At 37.5% G+C, this 23462-nt stretch overlaps 2 protein-coding genes across 10 annotated transcripts; one reads left to right on the top strand and one right to left on the bottom strand.

The window, feature by feature from the left end:
- The first annotated feature begins 5234 nt into the window (after positions 1-5234).
- Positions 5235-12751, top strand: LOC110760051 (cell division cycle protein 48-related / CDC48-like protein). Its single transcript, XM_021962227.2, has 10 exons — positions 5235-5765; positions 6231-6338; positions 6455-8260; positions 8346-8534; positions 8643-8785; positions 9829-10074; positions 10427-10613; positions 11277-11342; positions 11432-11813; positions 12274-12751. The coding sequence occupies exons 1-10, from the start codon at positions 5508-5510 to the stop codon at positions 12645-12647; spliced, it is 3759 nt and encodes a 1252-aa protein (XP_021817919.1). The 5' UTR covers positions 5235-5507; the 3' UTR covers positions 12648-12751.
- Positions 12752-14519: 1768 nt separating this feature from the next.
- Positions 14520-22923, bottom strand: LOC110760053 (uncharacterized). Of its 9 annotated transcripts, none has more exons than XR_015832843.1 (11): positions 22489-22922; positions 21638-22163; positions 21172-21322; positions 20719-20829; positions 19520-19904; positions 18720-18962; positions 18168-18237; positions 16658-16824; positions 16323-16443; positions 15758-16115; positions 14933-15297 (listed from the first exon to the last, which is right to left on the bottom strand). XR_015832843.1 is itself a non-coding variant. In XM_021962232.2 (10 exons), exons 1-10 carry the CDS (start codon positions 22624-22626, stop codon positions 14921-14923), a joined length of 2013 nt encoding a protein of 670 aa, XP_021817924.1. In that variant the 5' UTR covers positions 22627-22922; the 3' UTR covers positions 14520-14920. The 9 variants fall into 9 exon arrangements, 3 of the variants coding, with proteins under 3 accessions (XP_021817924.1, XP_021817925.1, XP_088102923.1); XR_002527201.2 differs by lacking the exon at positions 16323-16443 and having other exon boundaries at positions 14936-15075; positions 15189-15297; positions 15758-15824; positions 22489-22923; XM_021962232.2 differs by lacking the exon at positions 16323-16443 and having other exon boundaries at positions 14520-15075; positions 15758-15824.
- Between the last annotated feature and the right edge of the window lie 539 nt (positions 22924-23462).

Genomic DNA, 23462 nt, shown 5'->3' with positions numbered 1-23462 from the left:
AGTACTCTGCACATGTATGAACGTTTGATTTATAGTTTGGAAAGTGAGAGCTGATATGGGTTTTGAACTCTTTTACATTGAAAACTACGGTCAGTATTATTTTGTGTCATAATATAACTGGTTGAATTTGTCTTTGATTTGAAGTTGTGAATACCAAAAGCTATTGATTGTACAGGCAAGTGGATATGGCACTTGTAGCTCAATCTGGAAAGTGTTGTTCGGCTACATATGTCTTGGATAAGGTATGGTTGTAGGAAAGAACTGATAAAAGGAAAGGAACTTATAAAGTGTTCAGTGTGTGCCTTGTCGAATTTGAAGTTGTAAATGAATCTAAATATAATCATCAATATTACTTTGAATAATTGTATATTATCGTGATTGTTGAAATAAGAACTATGTGTGGCTTGATCCCTCACAAAGGGGTATGTAGGCAGCCTAGGGTTTAACCTAGGTGCAGTTGCAAAATAAACTGTTTGAGCTGTGCTTGTATTTTTCTAAGTGTGGAGATGAATTTTGGAATGAGAAAGGTCTTTTTTGATTGCTGTTACGATATTTGATACGGGTGTTTGGATTCACAAAGGAGTTCAAAAGCAAGAACATTTTAGAAATTGTTTGATTATGAGGCCGGAGGCCTGTTTGTTTGTTGTGTATGACTTACTTTGTGCATGCTGAAGTTTGGTAATTTTAAACTGTGTTTATGACATGTTGAAAATTTTGGTAAAGTTCATTTTTTTTAGGGGAGACTACCGAACTTTCGACAGAAGTCTCGGCCCTCTTTTCCTTTGTTTTAGGGGAAGAGGATATTTGTAATTAGTAAGTGGGCCAGACATTGGTTGGATGTTGAAAAAACCACAGGATCCCTCATGGATTCCGAGGAATTTGGAGCGGGTCCTGTCAGCCAATGCGAAATACAAGCAAGTGGCTGATGTGAAGCGCCGACATATCGAATTTGAGGTAAGTGACTTTGTTTGGGCTATCTTGACTAAAGATCGTTTTCCAACTGGGGAATACAACAAGTTGGCTACTAGAAAGATTGGTCTAGTGGATGTTTTGGCTAAGATTAATCCAAATGCTTACCACCTCAAGCTTCCTAGTCGTCTACATACTGCCGATGTGTTCAATGTCAAACATCTCTTTCCTTACCATGGTGATAGTTCTGACGAGGAAGATTTGAAATCGGGGACGAATTCTTCTCAACCCGGGGAGGATGATGCAGCAAGCATCGCTCATAATTTCTTGTTTCAGTTTGACAGGCGCAAGATGCGTAATTAATGTTCTAGCAATCTATTTTAGGCAAATATTTTTGTTTTCCTATTTTAATTAGAATTGGGAGTTTGGTTTAGGAAGTAAGTTTGTTTTCCTATTTCAATTAGAATTGGGAGTTTGGTTTAGGAAGTAAGTTTGTTTTCCTATTTCAGCTAGGGTTTGGAGTTTGGTTTGTTTTCCCTAAGTATAAAAGCTATTTTATAGCTAATTGTAAGACATTTTTTGACGTTGAATATTAAACTTAGAGAATTCTTTCTATTTTCTTATCAACTTGGTATTCCGCTGGAATCAACAAGGCATAGAACCCTTTTGTTCTTGGTTATTCTCATCTAGAGAATCAACAAGGATTGAAGGTTTATTATTTTCTTTTGTTCATCATTCTTGCTATTATGTGTTGCGTCACCATTCCTACCAGCACTAGTTTTCACCTATTGGAAAGAGAAATATATTCATATATATTAAGTTACAAAAGATCATAAGAGTAAGGGCCAAAAAGATTGTGAAATGAGAGAACCCTTTTTGTCTGAGCTTGCTATTTTTGGTGTTGCGGTGATAGTGGCTTCTAGCTCTGGTATTGGGGATGAAAGACCTCTAACAAAGAAGCATAAGAAATCGAACGGGTTAGGAAGGGGGGAGAGAGGAGAGAGAGTTTTTGTTTTTAAAAATGTTATTTAAGTTAATTTTTTTTATTTGAAATACTTTTAAAAAGTTTTTTTTCCTACATCCTTAGTAGTCATTTTACAAAAGGGTAAATTTGTCTCTAAAATTTTGATGATAAGTGGGTGGGAAAATATGAGGGGGACTGCAAACTAGATAGAGGTGGGAGGTTGTGGCATAGTGTTTTTTTTTTTTTTTTTTTCTCTTTTGCTTTTCTTCTAAAGGGTAATATTGGAACCCAATGTCTAATTGGCAAAAAGTTTTAAATTTTTTTTAAAGACACGTGGCAATATCTGAGTGGAAGTATCACCAGCTAACGTGATGATACTGTATCATTCTATAATTTCTCATCTCATTGAAGTAGGAAAAACAAATAAAAATTTGGCGTTACCAAAATGGGTAGATTTCAAAACTTAACAAGATCACAAAACTAATAATATCTATCCAAGGACAACTAAGATGTTTACGATCAGGAGAGAGGGGTAGAAATTCAATGTTTATGTTCCAGCTCTTCGGATTAAGTTCCTGTCTTCGAGCGGAGAGGGGAAAAGCAAGGAATGCTTTTCTTTGTCCCTCCAAAAAACGTGGTGGACCATGCTTAAACTATGTGCATTTCTTTCGGGATAGGAGTACATATCTTGAATGCAAAATAGCTTTTTGCGCCTAAATCTTATCCAAAAAAGAAAAGTGGTTCGTCTTCCCTAGTAGTCTTTGGCGGATGAGTAATCAAAGCTAGGAGCCCCTTTTCCTTCATCAGAACTAGTAGTTGGGTCTGGCTTTAATCAATGTGCGAAATCGAAGGAAGTGGTGATCCCGACTGTAGGGGCCTTTTCGTTTCGGCAGCTACTGATGGGCTGGGCTGCCGTAAGGAGCAAATGGGTGAAATTACCCCCTGTGTCTGAGTTCAAAGATCAAGCCCCAAGAATGTCTCGAAAGGGTAGTGAAGCCTTATGAAACTCCTTGGTTACCTTCACCAACGAAAATAACAACAACTTATAGATAAATTTTCTAGCTTGGCATGAGAGGCTTGTGGCATGGGAGCAAAATTGTCTTGAGTTTAGCACTTAAAGAGAGAGAGCTGTGAGTTCTTATGAGAGGCATGGGTTCTAAGGGAAAGAGAAGAGGATTCTAAGAAGGTTTGATGAAGAAGGAGAAGGATGGGGAAGAATGATGGGTGGCTTTAGTAATTTCCAGCAGCTTGACAGAGACTTTGTCAATGCTATAGCAATTTGCTAGAAGAGGGGAAATAAGGGAGAATGGTGAATATAACACGAATTTCCTAGGCTTTGCAGGTGAGAGAGGAAGCTTGCTCTCCAGATGTGAATTGATTTTGATGGGTAGAAGATGGCTCCTTTTATAGCCGTTGGAAGCCATTTTTTTCCAAGAAACCCTAATGGTTTCTATCCAATTTGGCCAAGCTTTTCCCTTCATTTCTCCCCCCTTCCTTTAACTTATCTTATCCTGGTAAATCCCCTCTGCCCAATCTCACAAAATCAGGGATTTTTGGGAGCTCAATGCTCTTCCCGCAGCCGCCTCAGTGGAGGACTCCCATTTTTAGCTATCTTTCTTCCTTCTTTTCTCCCCTTTTCCATGGCTAGATCTGATGGGGAGAAAGAAATGGGCATGTATGTTGGTTCAAAGGATAACACCCTTCCCTGCGCGCCAATATCCCTTGGTCCCTTGAATGTTTTTGCTTGGAACTTGCTCATTCCATGTGCTGGAGCCTCCTAGCAGCCCTTCACGTGTGGATCCCCTGGCTTCTTCGTGGCTATCCTCTTCAGCCAAGTGCTGAGGGCCTTGGATCCCCTTTATTCAAATTGTATTTGCCTTTTAATATAGAAAGTCAAGTTATCCAATAAGTGGGCTAAGGTCACCAAATATTTGGGCTTCATGAGCTATCTAAGGTAATGGGTTATTTTTACTAAGGTAATAGGCTACTTTCTCTTTTGCACTTACCCACATATTTGGGCCTAAGAAATGGGCTTGAGTCCCGAGGCTCCCAAGCAACCCGGGATCCTCATTTCTTGGCCCATCAATGGGCCCCATGACAATTTATTACCATCCATGTAACAATCCACTCAAACAAGCCCCGGACATTTGCGTGGCTTGGGCCCACTTAAGCTTGTGCGTGGCTAAGTGTAAAACAATGATGTTCCGCTTGGCATGGCATGTCGATTGGCGTACTTGAATTTTATAGCCTTTGAAAAGGGATATGATGCTTGACAGGATAATTAGCATGGGTTCGTAGAGTTAGGGCATTTTATAGGCTTATCTTGGTTTTTTTTAGCATGAAGGATTATTTATGGGCCATGGCATGTGGACTGTGGCTCGTGCGAGCGTGTATGACGAACTCTTATGTGCTCCGAACCGAGTCTTTTCTTAATAAGGTGTTGTACTGGGCCGAGAATTTATTCGGGCCCAACTGTGGATTTTTTGGGCCTCAACATCGACAGATGAGCCTGAGTTTGAAGCCTTCAAAAAGACAATGTCCTATCGTATCGGCCAAGAGGCTCGTGAGTTGATTCACGACTCGATGAATAAGAAGAATAGAATAAGTAGCTTCGTGGGGTGATTCAGAGTTTTGTAGGAATTTAAAGAATTTGATGACCCTTGGGTCAAATCTTTTAGGTAAAAAGCTTTTAAGCAAGTAAGAAAGGACAGAAAGTAGACTAATGATGTTCACCCGCAGGTTAACAATCAAGATTCCTAGGCGTATCGTCCTGTCATCCAATTTAACAATTATCCCATTATGTAATACTTCTACTTAGATATTACCACGTATCTTTAAAAAAAATTGAATTGTTTTTCCAGCTAGACATAGGGTTCCAATTCTTGTTTACAACTTATAGATTCAAGTTATCTTTTTCCAATTTTTCTCATGGGCTTGACAAGAGAAGATCCGAGAAACGCATCCAGAAAGATCCCAAGAAATTATTCATACACAGAGATAAGATTTTGGGTCCCATGGAATGTGATGATAAAAGCCAACTATTAAAGAGAAAGAGAGAGAGAGATGAAGGAAAATAGGGGGAGGGGGCTGTCCGATTTAGGACTGTTTTACCCCTATATTTGATGACAATATTGACAGAATGTAAATGCGGTGACAATATTAACAGATTGTAACGCGGTGATATTGTATTATTATATAATTTCTCCATTGGAGGGTGCGTTTGAAAAAACCAAAGTAGTGGCCAATTGAGAAGGGTACCGTATTCAAATTTCAATGAGATACTTTTATCACCAAATAACGCGTTAATTCAAACTCCTTCCAAACACAACCTTACATAGTACAATCTAATTAAACGGAGACCGAGCTGTGAAAATATAAAAAAATAAAAAATCCTTTTTCCCCGTGGAGCCAAACGCCCCCTTCTTCCCTCTCCTTCTGTACTCTTGTCTGTGTACAAAACCCTAGTCCTCCACTCTACCAAAAACACCAGAGCTTCCTCCTTAAATTCCTCCTTTTCCCACTAATTGCCATTTTTGCTTTCCCGAAAATGAAAAACAAAAAATAATTTCATTGTTTCCTTTTCCATAAATTTCCATTTCTGCATTTATATAAGTTTATTTTTATTTTTATATAAATGCATAAGCGATCTGATGGGCCGGCTTCGGAGCCGGTACGGACGAGCGGAAGGGTGAGGAGACGGCCCACAGCATACGGGCGAAGCATGTACTATTACAACACAAGCACCTCCAGCCTCATTCAAAAACGGAGAAATCGGAAGAACAAGACGAAGACCAGAACTGCGGCTTCTCATATTGCTAAGATAATGCGCCATGGCAGCCGTTCCCAAAGATCCACCCAACCCAGTACTCCTCCTGACTCCAATAACCATAATGTAAGACGAACTTTCTTCAGTTCTTAATAATATGGTTCTTTTTTGCTTGAAATTGATTGGATATGATGTTATTATATTTAGTTTGTACTGTTGTTTGCTAGGTTTAATGATTGATGTGGTTATAATTTTAGGGTTTTGATTTTTAGTAGGGTTTTTGAGGGAATTGTGATGTGAATCTGCATGTTTGTTTGTTTAGTTAGTTTGCTTTGATTTTGCATCTGACTTAAATAACGGTCAGGAAAGGGTTTTAAGTGATTTTACATATAAGTACTGGGATTTCTCAAATTTGGAGAAATTTTAGGGAAGGGTTGGAGTGGGGTTTTAAGTGATTACCCTCAAATTTAAATTTGGGGAAGGGTTTAGGTTAGGGCAGGAGTGAAGAAGACCTAATCCTCACTTCCCATTTCTCATGTGAAGTCTCTGATATATGCACATATTTAATTTTTTTTCTGCTTTTGTTTTCAGGCAGAAGCATCCAATCTCCGACGCTCTACAAGGAAGAGAAAGGAAACAAAGAATCGTGACCTTTACACAACAGATGACAGTTCCGGAAGTGAGGATTTAGATATAATGGTGAGCTTTTATACTCAACTATGCGTGTTACTTTTATGAAGGTTAATTACTGGTATCGAAGCTTGTAAAACATGATATGTTGCCTGAACTGAATTTTGGGCTTGTTTTGGTTTCAGAAAGCTCCAGGTAAATCTATGAAAAATCAGGTTCATAATAGTGCGTGTAAAGATGAGCCATCATCTCCCAAACATAAAAAGATAGTGGAGACTAGACAAACACCTCGTCGTGAAGGATTGCGCCCTCGTCGATTAAAGGCATCAAGAGAACAGTTGGTTTTGCGGTTTGATGATGAACAAGATACTTCAGAAGAGAAGATTGACCAAGAGGAAACTGAAAATGGGAATGACATAGAATACAATGAGGCAGATGATGGTCAAAATGAAGGTGACGGAGAAGATGTGGGTGATGGTGACGGTGACGATGATGGTGATGGTGATGAAGATGGTGATGATGAGGAGGGTGAAGAAGAACAAGACGGAAGAAGACGATATGATCTTCGAAATCGTGCAGATGTACGTAAGCTAAGACCAAGATCTCCTCGAAGAGTGTTGCGTCAAGGAATGGGGACAAAGGTTGGTAGGGATGTGAGAAAGGGTGGATCACGAGTTCATAAACGCCATCGTATGACAAGGACTGATGATTCTGATGACTCTCTTCTTGTGGACGAACTAGATCAAGGCCCTGCAATTCCCTGGGGCCGAGGTGGGAGCAGATCTGGACCACCGTGGCTTTTTGGGGGACTAGACACACATGGAACAACAGCATGGGGGTTGAATGTTGCCGCGTCAGGTTGGGGTCATCAGGGTGATGCTTTTGCCACTTTAACTTCTGGAATTCAAACTGCTGGGCCGAGCTCAAAGGGAGGGGCAGACATACAACCATTGCAGGTTGATGAGAGTGTGAGTTTTGATGATATAGGGGGGCTTTCTGAATATATTGACGCTTTGAAGGAAATGGTTTTCTTTCCTCTATTATATCCAGATTTCTTTGCGAGTTATCATATTACCCCACCAAGGGGGGTTTTGTTATGTGGTCCTCCTGGGACTGGGAAAACATTGATTGCCAGAGCATTAGCCTGTGCTGCGTCCAAGGCTGGCCAGAAAGTCAGCTTTTACATGCGGAAGGGTGCAGATGTGCTAAGCAAATGGGTGGGTGAGGCTGAAAGACAATTAAAACTACTTTTTGAGGAAGCTCAAAGAAATCAACCTTCAATAATATTCTTTGATGAAATAGATGGACTTGCTCCTGTAAGGTCCAGCAAACAAGAGCAAATTCATAATTCTATTGTGTCAACTTTGCTTGCTTTGATGGATGGTCTTGATTCCCGTGGACAAGTCGTTTTGATTGGAGCAACCAACCGGATTGATGCAATTGATGGAGCCCTCCGACGCCCTGGTAGATTTGACCGTGAATTCAACTTTCCTTTGCCAGGCTGTGAGGCACGTTCTGAAATTTTGGACATTCATACTCGAAAATGGAAGCATCCTCCTTCAGGGGAGCTAAAACTGGAACTTGCAGCTAGTTGTGTTGGATATTGTGGTGCCGATTTAAAGGCTCTTTGTACTGAAGCTGCCATTCGTGCTTTCCGTGAAAAATATCCTCAGGTTTACACAAGTGATGATAAATTTGTAATTGATGTTGACTCAGTAAAGGTTGAAAAGTATCACTTTGTTGAAGCAATGTCAACAATTACTCCAGCTGCTCACAGAGGAGCGGTTGTGCACTCCAGGCCATTGTCCTTGGTAGTTGCACCATGCCTGCAAAGGCATCTCCGAAAATCCATGAACTATATATCCGATATTTTCCCTCCCCTGGCAGTGGCATCACAGTTAACCAAGCTTGCTATGCTCTCCTCTGGCTCTGCAATTCCTCTTGTCTACAGGCCTCGGCTTCTGCTATGTGGCGGTGAAGGTTCTGGTCTGGTAATTATCGTGGATCCTCTTCGTATTGACAAATTGGTTGTAATGGGAAGACAAACTAAATTTACTTACTGCTTTAGTTTTACAGGATCATCTTGGCCCTGCTATTTTACATGAACTCGAGAAATTCCCTGTTCATTCTTTAGGACTTCCATCTCTTCTATCCGATCCTAGTGCAAAGACACCAGACGAGGCTTTGGTACATATATTTGGTGAAGCAAGGAGAACAACCCCATCAATTCTCTATTTGCCTCAGCTCAATCTTTGGTGGGAGACAGTGAGTGCATGCTTTTTGTTTCATATCATTGTTAATTAAATGGCTGTCAATGATCATATTCTATTTGTCTATTTTGTGCTATTTGAGGTTGATGGATTCATTCTGCAGGCACATGAGCAGCTCCGAGCTGTTTTGCTGACATTGCTAGAAGAATTACCATCAGACTTGCCAATATTACTGCTTGCAACATCATCAGTCCCACCTGCTGAAGTTGATGCCACAGCTTCTTCAATATTTTCTGATCGTTCAGTGTATGTTATCATTTATTGAAAACCAACCATTATTTGTGAATCCAAATGCTGTGTTTCTGTCTGAGACATTTTTTGTGCTGGTATGCAACTTCCTAATCTTTTATTTGTCTCGCCTGAAAAAAAAATTGTTAATATTTCAGTAGCATTTGGTTTGGAACTTCCTAACCCTAATTGGATCAAACACAGTAGCATTTGGTTTGCGCCTTAAAGACTTTCTTGTTCTTTTTTTCCTTTTTGGCTTTTAGAAGGGAACATAATTTTTCATCCTGATTGAACAGTACCTTTTGGGAAGGAAACAGGAAAAAAAAAAATTCTTTTAAGCAGGACAACATGATAAATTGCTTTCAAAAGAAATTTTTTAACTAGTAGGAGCTACACCGGAGATTGAAAAATTGTTTTCACTTTTATTTATATATCTTGTTGTTTTTGGTAATGTAATCCATTAGTTGTATTGCGAAAGGAAGAAACAAACCTTTTTGAAGATGAGTTTCATTTTACTTTTTGCGTGGGATTAGATGGAAAATTTAAGTCTAAGATTAAAATCTACCTATGAAAGTGTAATCATATTGGATTCAAGCCTGCTCAAATTGCTGCATGATCTGAGGTTTGTGGTGTGCCAAGCTGCGATTCCCAATTCTCACACCATAACAGTCTGCATTATAGGTATCATACTTGGCATTCCTTGGGTTGTCAAAGAACTGTTTTTAAGATTCTTGAAAATTGATGAAAAAACCATGGCAACTAATATTAGACTTCCACCGCTAAGATTTTCTCCTTATACTCTTAATTAACAATTATAGCAAAGAGACTTCGTCAAGGGATTGCGCATGCGTTTCGGTTTTCACATGTGTGATTACCTGATGGTTTCTAAAAGCTTTATGTTTTGAAATTTGTTCTCTGGATTGTAATATGATGTTATTTCACTACTATTTATTCTCTTATCATAGTTTTATTTTTATTTAGTTCATAATTCATCTTTGATAATTTATTGAGTATTTTTCATGGCTATGATTCTAGGTCATATTTTTGCTTTTTGTTATCAGCTATCAGTTGGGCAAACCATCTGCTGAAGACAGATTTTTGTTTTTTGACCATCTCATCGAAGCTGCTTTGTCAGTCTTGTTAGAGGGCATAACAAAAAAGTCTCAAGAATCAGTATCTGTTCCTGAACTTCCCAAGGCTCCAAAAGTGGCAAGTGGTCCAAAGGTCTCGGAGTTAAAAGCCAAGGTAGAAGCTGAGCAGCATGCCCTTCGCCGATTGCGGATGTGCCTCAGAGATGTTTGCAATAGGTTAGATAATCCTTACTGTGTCCCTGTCCCTTTGTGATGATTGGTGTATCTTCTTACTGGTTACTTGCATTTGCCCGTGGTTTACAAAGAGAGAATTTAATTAACAATTTGGAAACTGTACCATTGTAATTTTTTGTAATAATTCCTCATCTTTTTCCTTTCCTCTTCTGTAATTAGTATCCGTTTTACTTGAATTAAGAAATTGAGGCTTCTGTTTAGTCAAGCCTTTTTTTTTTGGTTGGATTGCCTCATGTTATTTGAAATAGGGGTCATTTGGCTCTTGGCATGAGAATATTTCATTACATATATAATTTATCTCTACTTATGTACTTTTTTTTTCCCTATGCTGCAGACTTTTATATGATAAGAGGTTTGGTGCTTTCCACTATCCTGTGTCGGAGGAGGATGCTCCAAACTATCGCACAATCATTCAGAACCCTATTGATGTGGCTAAGCTGCTGCATAATGTAGACTCTGGGCAGTATATTACATGTTCTTCATTCCTGCAAGATGTTGATCTTATAGTTTCCAATGCAAAGGTTTGTGGTGCTTGCTGTAGTTTTTACCTGTTAATTTATAATAATTGCAATGACATCTGATAGACTGAGAGGACTAAGGAGGTTGGCCATTTCATTTTGTTCTGTTTTTGTAATCATGACATGTTATTCTGTTTTATGTTGCCTTCTTTTCTTTGATGTCTCGTGACATGGCATTTCTTTTTCCTTGGGTTTGTCAAATGTTACCCTGTTTGATATGCTGGTTGATTTTAACTTTTAAGAAGCATGGTGTCTCATCGTAGTTCATTTGCACTTCTTTCCAGTTTGGATTTTATTCCCCTTCTACCAACGTACAATGTTCGAAAATCGCTAGGTGGTAGGGGAGTGGCAGGCAGGAGCCTAGCGCCTAGAGGAGTAACTGGGGCCTTGGAGCGGTGCCTAGGCCTTTTAAAAAAAATATTTTTTAATATTTTTTATATATATTTATTTTGTATTATAAATTATAATTTATACCAAAATCATGCAAAACATAAAAACTGGGAATATTTGAAAAACATCATGCTCTCACTCTTGATTTTTGATTTTCTTATTATTATGTTCAAGAATATGTTGTGCAAAGAAAGCTCAAAATTGTTGTTGTCATTGTGTTTATTTTGTAAATTGTATCATGTGTCAGTTTTATGTATTCTCCTATCTTGAATTCAGGCTTACAATGGAGATGATTATAATGGTGCTAGGATTGTTAGCAGAGCTCATGAGCTTCGAGACGCAGTAAGTTTGACTGTTATTATTATTATTTATTTATTTTATTTGAGGCTTTTGGCTTTTGCATTTCTTATATGTATTATTTTTCTCCTCAGGTACATGGGATGCTGTCACAAATGGACCCTGCACTAGTTGCATATTGTGACAAGATTGCAGCTGAAGGTGGTCCAGAACATATTCCAGATGGTTTAGGGGTATCTACTTTCCCCGTGACACCTGTTGTACAGCTGGGAACTGTCACTAGAGCGAGTGCTCGACTTCGTAATGCCCAGCTGGAGTTGCCTGTGGATCAAAATTATGAGGTTTGCAGACGGCCAAAGAGGAATGTTGAGCCTCAGCTGGAGGTGCCAGTGGATCAAAATTATGAGGCTTTGAAACAGCCAAAGAGGAATGTTGAGCCCCAACTGGAGGTACATGTGGATGAAAATTATGAGGTTTTGAAATGGCCAAACAGGAATGTTGAGCTCACACATGCAGGTAACTCCGAGCCTTTCCATGGCTATATACATGTTTTATATTTTAAATGTAACTAAATGTTTTATTTTTCAATATTCAATTTACTGTCTAGCGTCTAGAGTTGAGTGACGTTAGGACTGCTCTTGGTTGCCTCTTGTAATTTTGAAATATTTATTCCTGAGAGCCCTCATAAGAAAGAAGGCAAAAGGCAAAAGGGATTGGACGAATGGAGAAATGAATGCTAATCAAGGCCGTTGGTGTAGTCCAATGTCACATGCTCTAAATGTTGAAGTACAAATATGTATCTTTCCTTAAAAAGTGTGTTCTAGCATTCCAAAAGTCTTTCTGAAGCCTTATTTTGTAATTTGATATGCTTGTTAGTTGAACATGGTTTTCTATTTTTTTTTTCCTGCTCTTTTATGGATGTTTTAATAAGATCACAATTTCACTTCTTCTTGTTAACTTTCCTGGTGATGATCAGCTTCAACTGCAGAGGACAAGTCATGGCTTCAGGATTCAATACTGTCCAAGTCATCGCAGGAACCTGAGACAAATGAAACTAACCCTGAAGTGCCAGAATCCTCCCATCAGCATGAAATTTCTGGCCATAATTCTCAAGTGATTGGATCCCAAGACATCACCATGTCAGATGGTGAGATGACAAACCAAATAGAGTCAGTGAGGCGACTTTTTGTGGAAAGGACTGAAAACTATGACATTCCACAGCTAGAGAGGCTTTATACTAGAATTATGAAGGGCATTTTTGACATCAAGCACAAAGGTGATATAGATGGCACCAAGCCTTCAATTTTGAGGTATTTATTGAAATTTGCGGAGGATGAAGCAAATTTATGATTTCTTAAAATTAAAGTATAAATCCTTTAGTTAGATGTAAAGTCGGGATCTTCTTTTTATTGCAGATTTGTTGAGTTATATGAATCTCTCTCCCTCTCTCTCTCTCTCTCTCTCTCTCTCTCGTACTTTTTGTGTATACATCTGTTCTCCACATGGCATACTGACGTGTTGTGATGAATCTATCCGTTATGTTTTAATTATTAATTTCCTTATGTTATAACATGAAAATATTCATAATATGACTTAAGCAAGCCCGCATAATGTATTATATACACAATTTTTTTTGCCAAATACGAGGTAAAGTCACTCTCGTAGACGACATCGTAATTGAGGGTATAGTATCCATATGAGGATCCTACTTGTACTAGGTTATCAATGCCGTTCAAGAAAATCAAATTGGTTGGGATTGTGCCTAATCAACCAGGTTTAAAACCTTTCGACCAAAAAACCGGGTTTAAAACCAAAGAATGTCAAGAACAGTTTCTTGCCAAAAGGTAAGACAAATATTCGGTTACTTCTCTTTCCTTGAAGTATATCTCTCTTTTTGTCTTCCCGTACTTATATATATTTTTTTGGGTGAAAACCGTACTTATCTCACTCTCATAAACGTCATTTTCTATTTTATCAAGTCTCATTTTGTCGAATCTGTCAATTCTTCTTTAACGGAAAACTTAAGCTTTCATAATCGTGGTCAGCGTAGTTAGCATGTCCCTTTGCACTCAAGTTTAAGTCCCCCTTCCCATAAATTAGATTAAAATTTAGGGTAGTTTACTTTAGATTAAAATTAGATTAATTGAGAATTGTTTATTTTAGTTTACTTGTCCCTTTGCCATTTCATATGGAGGTAAAATTGGAAATCAAATTTTTTTTAAATGCTTGGTAAACTTTGACATTTGTTTGGCGTGAGACATGCAAGAACATGTCTTGGGGGCTTTGGTTTAAACATTTTTACTTTCTCCTTCACCAGATCCATCCATCGGTTTCCCTGTGAGGAATTTCAAGGCGCAAACAAACCTCTCGAGGAAGGAGAACCTCGAATCTCTATATGATTTCCTTGATCACACAAAATTAAACTCAACCACATAAAAGATATTTCCATTTCCATGACGCAAGTCTCGAATATATTCAGAATTCAAACGTTGAAAATGCATAAAAGAACCGTTGATATAAAGGTTTTTTGTTGTTGTTGTTAGTGTAGTTTCTATCATAACCAACGCTAATTGAAGATAAATATCAAAGAACATAATGACAGGCTACTTTTGCTAAAGGCCTGAAGAGATTGTGGTGCAAATCCTATATATCATGGTATACTCTGATCAATAATTCCACCTTCGTTCCCAATTCCATGCACACTAGTCTCTTCAATTGCCTACTTTTCAAGCCTTCTGTCCTTCTCAAGAACAAGATTAGTTATTGTGATTAGATGAACCCATTAGTTCCATTACGGAATGAATCACATAAATTTGGACTAAACGATGAAAAAAGGAGAGGATGTGAAAGGGGAAGAAGGGAGGAGCCAGGGCTGCTGTGAGGTGGGAGAAGAAAGAGATGTAGTGGAAAAGGAAATGCGAAAGATCTAATCAACTTTTTTCGAAAGATTTTAAATAAAGAATAAGAAACTTAAAATGAAACTAAGTGATGTTGCATGTCCAAAATCCCGTGAATTAAATGTTTTTTTAAATATTTTTTTTTGGCTTAGAAGAGGGATTTGAACTTGAGACCTGCATTTCTAGACCTTGATTTTAAATCTGAAATTTTATATCAAATACTTGAAACCTATCAAACTTGAGACCTGTGTGATATAAACTCACATGGTAACTCACAAGTAATAATATATAGAAAGGTAGGGCACCCACATATAAAGAGATGAGCTAATCGAAAACCTATTTGAGAGGGGCAAATTAATCCATAGCTCTCTGATTCATACACCAAAGTTAACAATCCACACGCCACAGCCAGGAGGCAAAGGACTTGTTATAAAAGTTAGCATCAGTTTAATACATACGTTTACAAAATAGCTCAAAAGAAAATATATATTTTATATATATATGTCTTAATACATGATGCATTAGCATTTTTTGGTATATATTTGTTAGGATACTTGAGGATGCGTTAACACTTTTTTGTACATATTTGATAATGCATTGATATTTTTCCCTCTATTTCCTTTTGACTTTACTGAAGCCAAACAAAAACCTGAAGTAACAGCAAAATGCAGTACCTGAAGTAACAATCTACAGCAAAATGCAGTTTCTAACTTTCCAACAAAGAACCTAGAACTGCTGGGCCTGGCCTGCCATACTTCGCAATTTTACCAGTATTTGAGCTGCAGCCGATTCTCTTGCCTCACGAGGATTGGAACACAGGTCACCCCTACTTGAACAATCAAAATCCATCCCTTTTACTGTCACCTCAGCTTGGAATCCACCTTTCAAACACAAATAAATTACCATTAGTTCTAACTCTGCATTGCAGTCGATTAATCTACTATTGCAGGATACATTGTTGATTTCAATGATGATCTTCTAGAGGTTACATTACCTGGCAAGTTCTCCAAAAGGCAGAACTAAAACCCTACTGCAGAATAACCAGTTTCCAGAATTTTTATGCAAGTTCTAATCAAATCAACAGCTTTACCCCAAAAACACAGCTGTGAGACAGGAAGGAAGACCCACCAACAATTAATGATGTCTCAATCCTTAGGTTTATGAATTTCAGTAAAATGCTGAAAGAGTTCAGAAGCTAGTAAGGATTATTTTGTAAAAGATTTGATGGATCATGAAAGTCAAAGATGACAATCCCAGCACATTCTAAACCTTTGGAAGATTAAATTGGCGTGGCTCGGCCACATTATTGCCCAAAAAAAATTCCCGAAGCAGTCCAGCATTATTAAAAAAGACAAAAAGAAAATTCTACCCGATTAACTAAATATTGAAAGGTCGTAGCAAAGATCTTTTTTCCATATAAATTGCAGGAACAGCAACAAGATCAGAGGAACATTAAGCAATGATATAACATCCTTTTTTCCCCATAGGAAAATCAATTCTATTTAAAAGCACAGTTTAAATTGCATGTGAAAATAAAAACAGTTCAAATCTAAATGATCTCACCATCTGATGGGGATACACGATAAGTTGGTAATACCCAATTGTTTTCATAGCATACATCATCCAGATCCTGGCAAGTTGACAGTGTTATAAGAATGTATAAGAAATCAAATCTGTAAGCTCCTAATTTGTAACTTCTATATCTAAATCTGAATAAAAATGAGTGGGGATTTCATAGAAGAGCTATGGACCCCTATAATAAAAACCAACTTGCACAAGGTTCCAAAGCATATAGTTCAATAATAATTCGAACCGACGATGTCTTTAGCCAAATACGATAGATCAGTGGCTTGTTAACGCAGATGGAGGTCATTGGTAAATTGTAAGATATTTCGCACAGCAGTTCCAATGCTCAGATATTCTGGAACAATCATCAACAAAGGAAACAAAATAAGAGATGCCCAACATGCTTTTATCTCTAGAGGCACACCAAGACCGAACAGAAACAGCAAAAAACCTAGAAATTTCTGCATCCTAGTCCACATTCAGCAAGAAAAAAGTAAAGTCTTAAAAACCGTTAGCAAATGATGCCCTGAAATATAAGTATATCCCATAAGAAGTCAACTACCTCCTCACTTTTACCCTGAAAGATTCTGCTATTTCTCTCTAACCAGGCCACCGAAAATTGCCAAAGCTCCATAATCCTGCAAAACTTTTTCCTTTTCCCTCTACCAAAAGCAACAAAAGCTCTGAATGAATGGGAAAACACCCAATGAATAACCCAAGAAACTTCTTATACTTCTATTGAAGCCAACTCTTAAAATTTGTTTTGTAGGATGCAAAAGAATAGAACCTTGAAGATGTCTCAAATGGGATTTTAATGGAATGCCTATTCTGATAAACCTTCAATTCTCAATTGGCATAAGCAATGAGAAGAAAATACAATCCAATAGGGGAACTTGCCTGGCATGGATTTTGCTCTTTGAGAATGGCCTCTGACAACTTCTTCCTCTTGCTACTTTGGGGGAGTTGGTCTTCAAGCAGTCGATGAGTCCTTCCACTTCTTACACAGACATCATTACAACCTTCTATAATGGACTCTACCTTTAGTGCCAAGTCATCTTCACCACCTATTGTAGTAAAAAAATTGATATGGAAGTATACATCAAGTACCGTACAACCATTGCACAGGAGCCCTTACCTCTAAATATGTAGGGATAGACTCCAGCACTTGCGATTCCAAGTCTTTACCAATAAATGTATACATATGAAAAAACACTGTTCAAGACAATAGTGTTTCACCATGTGCACAACGTGTGCTAAGTATTAAGTTCAAACAAAGGACACATAATTTCAAACTTCTACACTTTTCAGTTTTGGTAATCTCCTCAACTATAAAGTGCTTTTACCTAGCTTTTTTACTTCTGATCACAAGAAGCGTTAGAAGTTTGTTAGGCTTGATTTACCACCACTTATGCTTCATTTTTCAATTAGCCTATTATAGTTTGATTTTTAAATCAAAGGTTGGATTCTAATACTTGAGATTATTTTCCAAACTTTGGTAACCTGTGTACCATAAATGGCCAAGACTAAGTGGAGAGTCTTTAAATTTCACAATATCTTTTTTTAGGAGTCCATGAACTATATAGTCTAACATAATCCAAAGTGAGGCCACTAACAGTTTTACCACACTCTTTTTTGGCATTGGCTTTGATTATTTTGTCTAATAACTAGGAGGTACAACTATTTTACATATTGAGTTTATGCAGTGGCGCCGTGAGCTGCCATGTTTTAATAATATTTTCTTAAAATGAAAGTTATAAACAGATGAATTTGATTGAGTTAGTTGTTTTCTTTGCTTAAATAGATACAATACCACAAATTAGTTTCTTAATTTGATATGTCAAACATAACTTAAACAAAAAAATACAGAAACAAGAAAAAAAAGGTTCCATGCATCATCAAATAGGTTTCAAACTAGTTCATAAGAAGAAGAAAAAGGTACGACCACAAGGTCAGCATTGAGTCACTGATCGTCTGTTGGTACTCTGCAGATGCAAGGCACTTACATTTAGAATCTAACTCGCTACTTAAGGCAGTATTCAAGACTTCTAAATTATGGTCATTTCAACATACTTGGCACACCGCAATTCCAGCATATAGGAATAGTAGTCTTATAATGGAAGAACTAACAATTAAAAACACTACAACTCAAAAACTCAAAAATCAGTTTATGGCATCAGTTTTTACTCTCCCACCTGCCACCATTATGAATGCACTTAACTTGGTGGGATTACCAGACAAGAGGCTTATCCAGTTTAAGATCTAGTTGTGATTGGACTTTCTCGTATACTTTGTACATTTGAGTGTAAACATGTAAAATAGAAAAGTTTAAGGAAACAAAATCAGGCAGAAAGGGGGGAGGGAGGATAAATAAATAACCAAAATAGAATAACTTGAAAGAAAATAATACCATTTAAAATTGTCTGGATTTTTTTATCACACTGAGCAATCTCATCCTCAATATTCCGCTGCTGAAGAGACTGCATGGATGAGCAAATGATTCTAAAAAGAACAAGTTCATTTTAAATATAAAAAATATAAAAACTAGTAAAGCAAATATGTTACAGCAGAAGGCTAAACCAAAAGATGGCAAGATACTTTTTGATAGGTCCATGAACAGAGTCTCGTGTATTTAACCATTCTAATTGTTGAGGGACTGACTGGCATACAACAATTTGAACTTTGAAGGAGGTAAAATTGCAAACAAAATTGCACCATCTCAATTTGGGAAATCTGACTGGGCTATAGCAACTTTACTGGTGCCAAACCACTAATGCACATGTGCTCGGGCCACTCCCAGTTACCTTATCTATAGAAGACACGAGTCAACTGTACATTAGATTAATTCCATCCAACAATCTCTAGGATACTTATGCGTTTGATTATCTAGAAGGAACTCATCCTAATAGTAATTAGATCAGGACACCAAGGTAATTATGGAAAGACAAAAAGAAAGTATTACCAGGTCATCCCTTCTTTTCATCAGAACTTTCAAAGCAGTTTGTGACAAGATGTTTTCTTTAGAAGCTATAGCAATCTGAAGCTTGTAAAGATCTTTGGAACTTGATTGATAGGTGACAATGGCACGACCATCTATACCATCTTGATCTGACGAGTCCATGGAACAGATCTTCTTTCCAGCAACAATTTTTTTAGCGCCGCAGTCAGTAATGAATGGCCTTGTTTTTGAGTTCACCACCTTGACCTGCCCACCAGGCAACAGGCTGTCAGATGATATAAATTTTTTTTTAAAGGATCTAATTATGTTAAGTACAAACTCTAAAGATTCTAGGCCTAATGAAACAAAAGAACTGATCTGCACTTGAAATTTAAGCATAAAAGCGTGTTCGAGCACCTTAACATATAACACTTTTTTTTTTAATCTCTTAATCTGACATGTAATAAGTGAAGTACTTGAGATGTAATAAGTGAAAAAAACCAACAACCACAGAAATGTGAACCTCAACCTACATTTGGTAAGCCCCATTTATTTTTTTCCAAGCACGAGTATGTACCTAGAAATCACAAGGAGCTATAGACTATGTACCTAGAAATCACAAGGAGCTATAGACTCACATATGAGATGTAGAGAAGGAAAAATGTTGAAGTGGGTAAAGAAGTCTAAACTTTTACATTAACATTACTTGCTGAGCCATTTAATCCATTTTCATTACAGGATGTCATGTTGGAAACTTGAATGGTGCTTAATATATTCTTGCAGGGTTCTCTACTTTGTGAGGCAACCATGGGAGAGTCATCTACCTCAATTTTCTGAGGCCCATTGAAAGCATCAGCCAAACTTGTCTTGCAACATCCAGTGGTATCTTTCTGCTCCCTTGATTGAGGTTTAGATCTGGGTGTATCTTTTTCAAGATTCTCTACATGGTGTTTGACAACTTGAATTGTGCTTGAAATATACTTACAACTCTGTTCATTCTGCAAGGGGACCATGGAAGAGTCATCCACCTCCATTTTCTGGGAACCACTTGTGTTTTCAACATTCTCAATCATGATACCTTTTTCATGAGACTTGTCTCGGCTTTTATCAAGTTCTAGCTTGCAAGGTGTTTGAACCCTATCGGAGCTGTTTACAGTTATATTTTCCTCTAGCCTTGAATCTTGCAAACCATTTGAGGATTCTCTCCTGCTAGCGAGAAAAACACATGTTAGGTAAATAAAAGACAATTTGGAGACATTAAATCAGTATTCAAGCAGTGCTGCTAAACTAAATCAAATAGAAAGCACAGGGAAAAACTTTCCACATTCCTATAATCCCAATAATGAATAGAGGAACAAAAAAGTTCCTATGGCTAACTTCCCCATTTATTCGTTCAATGTTTCTATAAAAGTTCATAAAACAATGAGTTTCAACACTGGCCTCAAGTGTTTTGGCAATGTTACCAAAGATAGAAAACACTGAGGTTTGTTTGTTTCTACGGCCTACGCTAAACACACATTACAAAATAAGGACATGATGAGCTAACGAATCCCATATTCCAGCATGTCGACAAAGGTGCTACCGAAGTTATGTGGTACCATGTCATGGCATGGTAGCTATTAGCTAAGACCTGACAAATGGGTTCAAAACCCACATTCATAAAAATGAGCCTTGCAAATGGGGTAGGTCAAGCGTTAATCTTAAAAGAGTAAATATATAATAATAATAAATTACAAGGATTAAGATTAGTATGATTCTATGCATCTTACAGTACTGAAATCAGAAGTAATACCGTTTCGGAAAAAATAAACCTCAGTCAAATACTCTTTATCCTGAAGAATGTTTCAATCAAGCATAAGAGGCAATAATAGAATCATGTAATAAAGGGGATGTCCAATGATTATAATTACTAGTACTACAGCTAGAAATCTGCATTGAAGACACAAAAATTACTATGCACAATTAATGTGTTTCTAATTAGACAAAAAGAAAAGAACTACAAAATATCAAGAAAATAGCACACCTAGAAAACCAGTCTAACAAAATCCCAGCATAAGGAAGCACATGGAAGTACTCGACGACTGGTGTAACTGTCCAACTGCTGGAACTCTTTCCGACCAGAGGACCCTGCAGACTACTCGAAAAGCAAGGACATGATGTTAGCATAAAAAAGAACACAGTGGATAGCAGTAATATGATAAATAATTACAGTTCACCACTCAAAACACAAACCCTATTATTTTCAAACCCAACCCATTTCCTGACACCTTCGAGTTTACATTAAGAAATATGTTTAAAACATGTAATATAAAATCCAATAGAGCATAACATTAAAACGATCTAATGATCGACACAAAGTATAATCCACCCTTAATCCGACCAAGCTTTCCACCTTAACCCCTCAAGGCACCCAAAAAAAACCAATAAATCATAATAAAACTCAACCAAAAAAAGAAGTCTGTTTCTACAACCATACCTGTCAATAACATCTTGAATAGGAATTTGAAAAATCTCCTCACTGACTGTTTTGGTGCACTGAATTATAAAGAAGCAAGCAGCCGCCTTTTCTTTACTCACAGAAAATACAACATGGCTTTCCAAAACCAGAAGATCTGTTTGATTAATACCTATTCCGTTCACAAGAATCATATTTATGTGTCAGCTGGTCTGTTAGACAATTGGTAGCAGAAAAAGGTCCTAGAACACAAGGATTTGGATACTTAGACACAGCAAATTACAGTAATTAAATTTGTAATGCATGAACCTTGAAAAAGTTCGACCAAAAAAAAGAAAAGAAAAAAGAACCTTGAAAAAGATTTTCAAGTTCAAGAATAATTTGCTTGATTCTCTGTGTCAGGATCAGCAAAACAAAAGGCAGAAGAGATCAGGAACTGTTGGACTCAATACATCTCGAAAAGTAGTATATAAGGAAATTTGCATACCTGCAGCTTCACTAACTGCTGAATATGCAAGTTTCCGGAAGCTAGCTCCATCAGTCCTTGATTCAACTCTTGAAGGTTTTCCAGTGACTCTTTTGTTTCTGTTTACATGTTTTGCCTCCGTTTGATCTTCTGAACTGTGCACTGCGACATCTAAATCTTTTTCAATCACCGACCAAACCCCCTGGGTAATGGGACTGAATAGCAATAAGCAGTTCTCCTTCTTGGGGTCAACCAAAAAGACGGTAACTTTAGAAATTGGCCATCCCTCTGTATTTGGAACATCCTTTGATGCATCCAACCTTAAAGACATGTTGCATGCATCCATGATTGTTTGTTCTGTCACTGAGAGTTGTTTCTCCAGGTCATCCAACTCAGTATCACTGGGCTTTTGCATGAATTTCATATGAGGCAGCAGGGCTGGTTTCAGAACCAAAACCAACTTGCAAAACGAATCAAAGTTCAAAACTTCTAGATCCGGGCATTGCTTTCGGTGATAGTAGTTGTATAGTAACACAACAGCATGAACCTAAGGGTAAGAGAAACCAATTTCACAAGCAAAGCAAATAGTTAAAAGAAATTTAGAGAAATGAAGACTTAATTAAGGAAAATTGAGTTTTTTAAAAAACAGTGAAGGACAATGTTTTCCTCCTACCCAAGAAGACATTCTTGCAAATCACTTTTTAACACATATGCAAAAATAATTCATTAAAAGAACACAAAGATGAAAACTTTTGCAAGGTTGGCAAGAAACTAGGCCTAGTCCAAAACTAAATAAATATGAGAATTTTATACTCCATGCAAATTTTAACACAAAGCACAAAATGCATCATGAAATGAAGAAAGAACAACACCTGTTTGGCAACTGATTCTTGTTGAGATAGCGATGGGGTATCACGCAGAGAAGATCTAGGTGAAAGTATTGGGTCGACCAAGTATTCCAGAAAAGCCTTAATGGCCTCCTCAGTTGGACATACATCCGAAGCATCCATGGCCTCCACAAGTCTTTTTGAGCACCACTTACCCACACTTCGAGTTTTATATGAAACTGTGTTTCAGTTTCACACAAATTGTATGAAACGTTGGGCGAATGAGAAGTCAGTTCACAACTGGGCAGTTTCCTAAATGGAATATTAAGAGTAATTGTACAGCCCTTGGAGAAAGTACTTGGGAATGGAGAGTTCCTTAGAGCAAGTTAGCTTTTCTTAGAGCACCCATAATGGAGGCCCTTAAATTAGGGTTTTGCATACCACATTTCACACATTTAAACACCAAGAAGAATGTGATTTTTTTTTTTGGGACTAAGTTCTAAAAGTGTCTCTTTCTGGATTAAGTTCTAAAAGTGTCTTTTGTACACCACATTTCACACATTTAAAGACCAAGAAGAATCTTTTTTTTTTTTTGGGACTAAGTTCTAAAAGTATCGTTTTCTGGATTAAGTTCTAAAAGTGTCCTTGCTTCAGTGGATCTACACTAGGGTATTTTAAAGTTGGAGTGCTATATTTTTTTAAGGGTTTTTAGGTCTAATGGTTCCTGAACTTTAACCCGATTTGCATTTTGGTCCCTAACTTTAGAAATATAGTGAGTTAGTAAGAGAGAATTCATACACAAGTTTGAGTTCGCTTTTCTTGGGGATTGTAGTGCTACTTCAACAAGAAGTCGATCGTTGTATCCTGGGAGATTTTTGCCAAGCAAATCCTAAAAGCACCTGTGAGGAGGTAATTTCGTCTTAAGGAGATAGAACCAAGTTCTAAACTCGATCATCTGTAAAGTATTCTTAACATATACCTTGTCGTTATTTTATTGTATTTATTTCAAATTTATAGTG

The sequence above is a fragment of the Prunus avium genome, chromosome 1, assembly GCF_965620075.1.
Source record: "Prunus avium chromosome 1, drPruAviu1.hap1.1, whole genome shotgun sequence".
In the NCBI taxonomy this organism is placed as follows: domain Eukaryota; kingdom Viridiplantae; phylum Streptophyta; class Magnoliopsida; order Rosales; family Rosaceae; genus Prunus; species Prunus avium.
The sequence above is the reverse complement of the archived record's forward strand: the minus strand, read 5'-3'. Positions and strand labels throughout refer to the sequence as shown.